At 32.3% G+C, this 10,192-nt stretch overlaps 1 protein-coding gene across 1 annotated transcript; it reads left to right on the forward strand.

Annotated features, from left to right (window-relative positions):
* Positions 1–2,137: 2,137 nt before the first annotated feature.
* Positions 2,138–9,905, forward strand: LOC133174652 (apolipoprotein D-like). The gene is made up of 5 exons (XM_061309743.1): positions 2,138–2,257; positions 4,061–4,191; positions 6,451–6,536; positions 7,289–7,390; positions 9,400–9,905. Exons 1-5 carry the CDS (start codon positions 2,138–2,140, stop codon positions 9,552–9,554), a joined length of 594 nt encoding a protein of 197 aa, XP_061165727.1. The 3' UTR covers positions 9,555–9,905.
* The last annotated feature ends 287 nt before the right edge of the window (positions 9,906–10,192 follow it).

Here is a 10,192-nt window from a genome sequence, read left to right on the forward strand (position 1 = left end):
TGTGATGTCACAATGCCGCTGCACGAGCACTGACCCTCCGGTGAATACGGTCTCAAATCCAGTGAATATGTAATGTTATGAACTGTTTGCGTTTGTATAGATTATATAGGGACTATTTATAGACTATATAATAAGAAATGTTATTTTCAATAATAAAATAAGATATTCAAATTATTCAAAAATTATAAAGAAGTTTATTACTATTGTATATCGTTGAGATGTATTGAATTTCTCTCTCTTTCTCTCCCTTTCTCTCTGACTTCAGTCTCCAAATTTTGCTTTGATATTTGAGTGGTAAAAGAAGCATTTGGGTTCACAATTAAAAAAAAGTTTTACAAAATAAAGTGCGCTTTAATTTACGAAACAAAGATATGGGGAGTGGGAATGGAGAAGTAAAAATTCCCAAATAAATAAATGAATAAATAAAAGTGATTAAAAAAAAGATAAATAGATAATATTATTGAAGGGGGGCACAAACCAAAAAATGGCAATTTTTATTATTATTATTATTATTATTATTTTTATTATTATAATTATTATTATATAGTGTAGATTAGCATTGATTTTCTATTATATGATATATATTGGCAAAATTATTGAGCGCGGGGCCGGTGGGGGGGGGGGGGGGACTGGGGGCACATACAACCCACGTTTCCTACATGTATTTTTGTTCTCGATTTTGATTCAAAATATGTGACGTAGCTTTGTTGTGATTTATGACTCATTAATGTAACGAATGTACTAATCGGTCATTTAGCATCGTATAGTTCAATTCAGGACAGACTGATTTAATCGTAAGTTAACGTTAATTGTTCCTACTCCAATCAATCTAAAGTGCGTGCATATTTAATTCCTTACTCTTTTTTTTCATTTACATCCTTACTCTTTTTTTTCATTTACATCATAATCTTCATTATCCAGAAAACTGTATATATAATGAAAAAGCTTCTATATAAAATTGATGATTATTGTAAATAGGTTACTTTTATACCTCTACTGATTTTTCCCTACATAAAATTAAATCGTTAGATGTGAATAATTCCCTAGAAATTTCTCTGAATGGACTAATATTCCCGTTTTTCCATGCGTTAGTCTAGTGAGCTAATCTCTGCTCCGAAATCTGTAATCGGTATAATAAAAACACTTAAAAAGTATATCATTAAGGAGTAAGCAGGATTCCAGTTCCCGTCGACCAGGACTTTTTCCCTCGGCTTCGCCACGGGAAGAAGTCCCGACCTTGGGAAACTGGAATCTTTCTAACTCCCTCAATGATGCACCTTAACTGCACGTATAATGGTTGATTAATTTTCATTTAAAACCTTTGAAATTTAGGATCCATCTCTCAAAGCTGCCCTTCCCCATTACTCTCAGGGGAATATTCATGAATAGCGAAAATTGCACTTTTATTGAAGTCACCACAAATCACTGTCTAGTTTCTTGCGACTCCCCTTCATTGAATTCACAGAGTAATTCTGGTACATTAAATGTATTTTCTGGAAATTAGACAATTTCAGTCTTTAAGGAAAGTTTGATTTTTTGAAATGCAAAATTGTAGTAATGTTGTAGATTTTATTTAGAAATATATTATGCCAGAAAAGAACAGAGCCTTAATACTAAAGCACGTTTCTAATCGATCCTTTTTCCTCTTCATCATCCAAAAAGGATCGCGTGGTGCAAAAATACTAATTTACCATGTTCCAATTTGTGAATTTGAATTCATTTTTTAAGGACTATACTAAAAACTGCGTTTTTCTTGTGGTATTCAAATTATAGAATTTAACCTTTATTTCAGTCACACGTGCATAAGATGCAACACACGTGAGATAATTTCTTTTATGTAAAAATGCTAATTAATTGAAATAAATGACAAAGTGTACTTTTTAGTTTCAGAGCAAGCAAGATGTGATTTTTTTTAACACTAAGGCATGAATAGGAAAAAATGCGCCTGTGTTCAAACCATTGGTTTTTGTTTTGGTTTGTTTTTCTTAAGTGCATCAACATTGAAAAGGACAGTGCATCAGACATTTTATGAAGGCCCTGGGGATTCTGTTGGAACACCTGTCTGGGCCCCCGTTAGGACAAGTATATATAAATCAAAAGGATTCTGAATAGTAGTGACATATTTCATTCAGCAGAAATGAACATCGCCGTGCTGCTCTTCGGAATAACTCTGTATTTTTCTTCAGTTTGTGGACAAGTGACAAGCCGAGGTTTTTGTCCCAAAATTCCCACTGTGCGTCCATTTAATGTGGGACTTGTGAGTTAATTTTAGTTTAAACTTTAATTTGAATTCTATTGCTTTCTTTATCCCACATTATTGATTTATTTAATGCTAAACATTTGAATTGATAAAACGCCTAAACATGATTCTTACATATACACCTACTCATTTTGTTTATATTTATAAAAGTACAATCATGTAGATACATGTATTTGTTTAATTTTAAAATGCTCATTTTTGTTAGTCTTCTGCAAATTTGTATTTACTAAATTTTGTAAGCAGCAATTGTGCTAAAGCGTAGAAATGAGCCATAAAGAAATGTTATTTAATATGAAACTAACTCCAATAAAAATTGAAAGTTTTTTCCTTGATTTAATTTCTTCAAATTTAAATCTCATTCTCATTTTCTTAAAAAAAAAAAATTAAATATCAACCAAAGACAAAATTCACGCTTTTCTGTGTACAAAAATTTCAGTCCTTGTGATATTTTACCGCAAAAAAAACTTATTTCGATCACCCCCCCCCCCCTTTCACTTTGAAAAATTACCTCTTTCAGTTACGTTTGATAAATGGCAAGGATAATATATTTTCAAAGCGCAAAGAGAATCTAGTCCTCCATTTTCTATACAAACTGAAGTTGTAGTATTCAGACGCGCAATTAATATATTTGACAAGGCCACTTACATGTACCCCCTAAGGGCAGATGGACGTAGTGACATTTTACAATATTTGTATGTAAATTGGATTGTTATTTTGTAACATTTTAAGCAAGCGGCAAGCATTTTTTTAAAACCATCTTTTGCTCCTGCAACTTTATACTTTTTTTTATTATGCGTTTTCCAGTCCACTGTTAGGTATTGAATGCACGTGATTGGGAACATAAATAATATTAAGTAAATTTTCTACATCATTTATTTTTTTTTTTTTTCTACTTTTTTTAAATTTTATGACAAAAGGTCCTTCACCTTTTTTCTCTCGTCAAAATCACATAGTTTTCTTATATTAGTAAGTGAATCGCAATGAACAATGATTAAAGTATTGACCCGACACAAAAACGTCATCTGATGCCACGACAAGGTTACTCCACTGAATTTCGGTATCCCGGATATTGATATCCCGATTAACATGGATATGTCGAACTGCATTGGAAGTCCTATCGACTTTTTATTCATTTAATCTCAGATTCTCGGATATCTCGAAGTGTTTTCTTAGTCCCATTAGTTTCGAGATCAGAGGTTTGGCTGTAGTTTTTTCATGCATGTCATTTCTTTTTGAGGGCAGACCGGGTGGGGGAATCACAGTTCAGTGGAGGGAGAAGAAGGGAGGGGGAGTGGATGAAGAAAGGGAGAAAAAACTTTTAATTATTTCACTTTTGTTAAGATTTATAACAGAGAATATATATTGATATATACAAAATATGAAGTACATATAATATAGTTGCTGCGTTTACAAATAGAGTAATTTGTCATTCTCATTCAGTTTATAAACTTTTTAACCTGTTAACCCCATCTTTCGGGGGGAGGGTGGGGGGGGGGGCTGAAAGGGATGTACTATTGGTGATAATGACGGGATTCTAAAGTTGATAAGAATGCGCCAATTTCAAATGAATACATCTAGATGTGGGTTTTTTTTTATTGACTTCCCTATTTTCATAAAGGGAGTTTTTGCATGCCTCATAATCTAAGATACTAAAAATAGGATAATTTTAAGACAATAAATAAAGAGTAACTTTATTTTCTTTTCCCATAACTAAATTTATTGACTTATATCTTAAATTCTACCATCTGCATTTTATTACTGCATAATATATTTACAAAAAAGATCATAACTTTATTTCAGTATCTAGGCATTTGGTACGAGTTCGAGCGGTTCCCATTGGCGGCCCAAGCCGGGGTCACGTGTTCACAAGCAAGTTACACCCGAAACGATGACGGGTCAATCCGGGTTGTCAACACAGGAGTTCAAGAAAGGTAAAATGGAAATGGGGTGATAAATTTTATATCGTTATCTCGAATTCAATAATGCAAGAAAAATAAAGGTATTCGAATATTCGAGATATCGATGTAAAATACATACATGTATCAAATAGTGATTGGGATTTCCTACTCATCTCGCCGTATCCGTGGTATTCGAGATATCAGAAACCGATGTTGAACTGTACACACGTAAAGCCATATTAAAACTGAAAAAAGAAAAAATACAGAAAAGGGGAAAAAAGATTATGAAAGAGAATTAATATATGTTAATTTTAAGACTTCTTTTCTATTAGCTGCAGATCTGTTGCTAGCTGGTCTGAAAAAAAAAATGGGATGGACGACTGTCAGTATAATTTTTTTTACGGAGAGCTACAGTTCTGCAGCTATTTCCTATCCTCTTCAAATTTCTGTTGTTGCAATTATATGATGCAATGAAATGCGCTCAAAGCAAAACTGCCAGTTCCAATTATGTCACTAAGGCTACACCAATAAAATTTTTTGTTCGTCGGACCCGCGCGCTCGTATTTAAGCAAAACTATACAAATAATATTAATTTCAATTTCCCGCACCACGGAAATTCTGTGCTATTTTATATTCCATTATATTTCCGCTCTATTTTTTGTATTTTAAATCTGCTTACACTGCAAATCAGGAAAAAATATAATTGTCAGCTCAAAATTTTTCACGTTCCGCCTAAAAAAATTTGCCTGCTAAAAAAGAAATAATATTATTATTTAACTGCTTGTCCGCTCGTACTTTTTTCATCAAATGTCCAACGAACAAGAAATTAAATTGGTGTGGCCTAAAGTAAATTGGCACGTATAAAGTTATATTTTTTTTTAGTGATGAATGCCCTTTTAAAATTTTCTGTTAAAAAATTGTCAAAATTACAAAGAAATACATTTAGTACATTTAATAGGCAGAGAATTTATTTCCATTGAATAGAAATGACGATATCTTCCTCAACTCCTTCAAATTATCTAATCCCACAATATTTACATTTCCAAATATTTTTTTTTTTCTTAAGATTATTTGCAAATAAGAAAACGTTTACATTCTCATGAACTACCATAGGATGAGTAAGAATATTTCCATTTTGATGTAACTGTAGTCAAAAAATAGTGCAAACTTTTTTTTTTTCGAAAATGATCGTTGAATGACAAAAATATGTGGCAAGTCATCAGAAAAATAATGTAAATATAAGATATGAATTTAATTTATGAGAATTCATGAGGTATCTTCACATCTGCATATTTATCATGAAGCGATAACGCGCTTCATAAAATACATGTATGCCGGCGTGAAGCGGCGTAGTTCATGTTCTCATGAATTCTCAAAAATTAAATTCATTTCTTAAATTAATCTTAACACTCTAATGAACATTGTGACCTATATAAATACCCATGTTTGTACAATACAATGAACGTTATTTTCAGGGATACATGTTATAATCAGAGCGTAATTAAGCAAAAGATCCAACTCACTGAAATGTAATTACTAACAATTTACAACAAATTTTAACAAGTTGATTCCAAGTGGATTCGATTGATACTATTTTAGTAAATAAATGTACACATCTCTTAAATTCATTGTAGATACATCTGTACATTTAAATAAATAAGGAAATTAATCCCCAATTTCATTGCAAGTACATAATTTACAAGTTCTTTTTTCCTCTGGGGATGTTAAACATATACTGTACATTGTTTCTTTCAAAGCCTGCCGTTCCCTGAGAGCTGTCAGAATAGATGTATATTAATTAACTCAGTACAATTAATTGTCAGTAATTGACGTTCAATGTCCTTGGTGAGACTGGACACCATTTAATATCTTGCTGAATGATGTCATCCTTTTCTCTTGTCCTAAAACCCGAAATTATGCTAGGGCTGAAGACTACAGGTATAAGCTATTTTCACCCCCCCCCCCTCCTTTACACACGCAAACACATTCGCGTGCAATTTATGTTGAACTCAGCAAACTAAGGACTTTTTCATAATTACTTTAATTTATTGAAAAGTTCACAAGATTTAAGGACGGATTTAAAAAAAACCCACATTTTTTTTTTACATAGATGTACGCCATCAAAAACATCTTTCTGAATTTCAAAATTAATGTGAAACGGTGAATTTCACCTTTATCATGTCTATTATCAAACAGAAAAAAAATCAATCATTCTAAGCGATTCTTAAGTTATAAATTACGGGATTGTGGCCTGAGCACATTATGATATTTATATTCTTTTTAATATTTTAGTACTGGTGAGCCTGTTCGTGTAGAAGGTACCGCTAGAGCTGTGAATCCACGAGACCCAGCGAGACTTTCCGTCACATTTTCTCCTTGTAAGTGCACCGCTTTTTTCTGTTTGTTATTGTAACATATCATACTGCTCACATGTCTTAATCCAGACAATGATTTTTTAAAAATTGATTTATTAGTATTAGTAGTATAACTTGAATCATTATAAACTAAACAAAATTCAAAATGAAAAAAAAAAAAAAAACAAGTTGGAGAAAATGCACTCTACTGATCGACATTCAAATTAAAACTACAGTCAATTTATTACATAGATGTACGTGATGTATGTATACAGAATTTTACAGTCTTCGGACTATGCACTTCCTCTCTTTTGTGATTGACCTCGATACATACATGCATTAAGACTTTAGATTGGATACAAACTTCCGGTTGGGTTTATAAATGGAGGATCTTTGGTTTTATCCTACCCACTACCGGAAGTTTGTATCCCATCTAAAGTCTTAATTATATGTATCGAGGTAATTTTCAAGGAATAAATGCGTGGTTTACAATAAAGAGACTCGACTAGAGACGTCTGAAACGATTTATTTGATAAGAAAAAAGTCTCTCGAAGCGAACGATGTCATTTTAAAGTAGGTTAATAATCAATATATTAACAAAATACGAGCTTGCATGAAGCAGGGGTGCCTGAAATTGTCCCAGTTAAATACCTTGTGGTAATAAATTAGTTAGGGGTGCCCCACGACACAAGTGCATGTGCTAAACATAACAAAACAAAAACAAATCAAAAAAATCAGTACTCTACATTTTTTATTATCTATATGTATATTTTCAGTCCAGCCTGTTGACCCTAATGGAAATTACTGGGTTGTTAAAACAGATTATAACAACTTCGCCATTGTTTACTCCTGCAGACAGGAAGGACGGAGTAAATCAGGTAAGAATCGCATCTTCTCGGCCTTTCCCGCGAGGTCGGAAAATTTACATAACCGGATATTAAGATTTTAAACAAAATGGAGTAACTTCCTCTTCATTTAAGTAGTGGATAGACAACAGTTGAGTGTCCCTTCTGTAGTATATTTTAGGTAATATCTTTACATTCAATGAAGTTAAGCTCCAGACACTACAAATAAGTTTCCCTACATTTATTTCAATGTTTATGAAAAGATTGGTTGTCATGTACTCTACGTAACGGATTCGAGGTTGTTTTTTAGCTCCAGAAGAGCTTATGCGATAGTAAGGTGTCCGTCGTTCATCCGTCTGTGTAATTGTCTGTCTGTGAACAATTTTTCAAAACGCTACTCCTCCTACAGTTTTGGTTTGATTTCAATATAACTTGGCAAATTAGTAGACTACACGAAGATACATAATTTAGTGCATCGGTTTTTGATTTCGATGAACTGTGTTGCCATGGTTACTAAAAAATAGATATTTCTGTAAAATTCCTTTAAAACTCTACTCCTCCGACAGTTTTGGTCTGATTTCAATATAACTTGGCAAATAAGTAGACTACATAAAGATACTTAATTTAGTGCATCAGTGTTTTGGTTTCGATGAACAGTGTTGCCATGGTTACTAAAAATAGAAATTTCAGTGAAATTCATTTCAAACGCTACTCATGCTACAGTGTTGGTCTGATTTGAATATATTTTGGCATACAAGTAGACTACACTAAGATACATAATTTAGTGCATCGGTATTTGATTTCGATGAACGGTGTTGCCATGGTTACTAAAAATAGAAATATCTGTGAAGTTCCTTAAAAACGCAATTGCTCCTACAGTTGTAGTCTGATTTTAATATGACTTGGCACACAAGTAGACTGCACTAAGATTTATAACAGATGAATTTATTTTTTGATTTTGATGAACAGTTTTGCCATGGTTACTAAAAATAGAAAATGAATGTTCCTTTAAAACATTACTCCTGCTACAGTTTTGGTCTGATTTCAATCTAATTTGGCACACTATTAGACTACACTACGATACATAATAGTGTACATTGGTTTTTGATTTCAGTGAATGGTGTTGTCATGGTTACTTAAAATAGACATTTCTGTGAAATACTTTCAAAATGCTACTCCTCCTACAGTTTTTGTTTGATTTCAATTTAACTTGGCACATAAGTAGACTACATTAAGATACAAAATACTATTTATTGCTGCATGTTGCAAAGTTTCAAATAAGTGCTACTTCTCCTTTGTTATGCGTACAGACCAGTAGAGCTACAGTCTCATCAGAGACTTCTGGTTAGCTTGTAGGAAAGGCCCGAGCAGTTGCAATTGTCGAGCTCTATCTGTGTTGTTCTTTGCACTCACCAAATATGTACCTTTTATGACGTTATTACAGTATAGACAAGTAACTAAGCTTATACTAGTGTTGACACTATATTTTAAGATGTATTTATGAGGAAAATATCACAGTCATACTAACACATTTCACAGAAATCTTTCTGGTAAAAGTAGAAAAACACATATAAATACAGCAATCCTGGACATTAAATTTCTTTTAAAGACAAATATGGAACTGAAGTCCTGTTAGATTTTATAGAAGGCAAGCAAGGTAAATGAGGTAGTATATATGTATTCATGAATTAAAATTCATTTTTTATACAATGTATTTTCATAGGTTTAAATTTGAATTATCGGAATATCGCATGAGACTAATTATCATTATTACGGAGGTGAACTTAGTGTGTTGATAGTGTAACCTAAAGGCATTCAACAGTTGTATGAAAACCCAAAATATCCCTTATAACTTATAAAAATCCGGAAAATAGGATAGCTTGGGTCGGATTTCGATGTCAAAATCTTTAGTGAGATCCACTAATTTATCATGATTCAGATTACTTTGACTTGATATCAACAGCTTTTTATTTTTTTATTTTATTTTTATTTATTCATTTATATATTTATTTTTTATTTATTTATTTATTTATTTTTTACAGAAAATGCCTACATCCTACTACGAGAGCCGAGAAATCCCAATGTTAGAGCGTTGAGGTCAATCTACAATTTTCTCAGACGTTATCGAATAAACCCGAGGAACTTCATCCGAACAGATTTCCGACAGTGTCTGCAACCCTATCCTTATATGCACTAATGCGACAAAGAATTACCGTCACGCTAAGCAGCAACTTTTTGCGGTTGCTCATTTCTTTTAAAAAACAATATTCATAAATTTTTTGGCTGAAATTTGCTTGATTTTTTTTTTTTAAAAAAGGAAGGGAAAATCTCCAAAAAATTAATTCATTTCTTGATGTACTGCATTATTGCAGTGTGAACGATATTACAGAAATTGCAAAGGCGAAAATTTAACTGCCAAATTTGAGCAATCAAATCTTAAAAAAAACAAAACAAAACGCATATATCTCTTAGAATGGCCAGTGTAACGATGTATATCTCTTTTATGTTGCATGTATTCATTGTATTAAAATTGCTTTATTTAACATGTATATGTACATCTTAATTCATATTTTGCTCAAGTTGAGACTCAATAAAATTTTAGGAATGACTCTAATTCTTGGCCAAATTATTCGAGTTTAACCTGGTTTGGGTCAGTTTACGCTTTATAATCCGCGAAGCGGATTATAAAACAGCGTAAACTGACCCAAACCAGGTTATACTCGAATAATTTGGCCAAGAATTAGAGTCATTCCTTATAATTTAATTTTAAAATCATTAAATAACCATGGGTGTAAAATTCGTTACTTTTTATTAGTTCAAATTTGCCGCTCAATA

This window comes from Saccostrea echinata, unplaced genomic scaffold (assembly GCF_033153115.1).
Source record: "Saccostrea echinata isolate AGI-Se365-2 ecotype Australia unplaced genomic scaffold, CSIRO_AGI_Sech_v1 ptg000058l, whole genome shotgun sequence".
Classification (NCBI taxonomy): domain Eukaryota; kingdom Metazoa; phylum Mollusca; class Bivalvia; order Ostreida; family Ostreidae; genus Saccostrea; species Saccostrea echinata.

What these genes read in the sequence shown, in the direction of transcription:
- LOC133174652 (XM_061309743.1), top strand. Translation starts at nt 2,138, where the DNA reads ATGAACATCGCCGTGCTGCTCTTCGGAATAACTCTGTATTTTTCTTCA. An exon ending in GTCCATTTAATGTGGGACTT is followed by an intron (nt 2,258 to 4,060) that starts GTGAGTTAATTT and finishes ACTTTATTTCAG; the next exon opens with TATCTAGGCATTTGGTACGA. An exon ending in TTCCGTCACATTTTCTCCTT is followed by an intron (nt 6,537 to 7,288) that starts GTAAGTGCACCG and finishes GTATATTTTCAG; the next exon opens with TCCAGCCTGTTGACCCTAAT.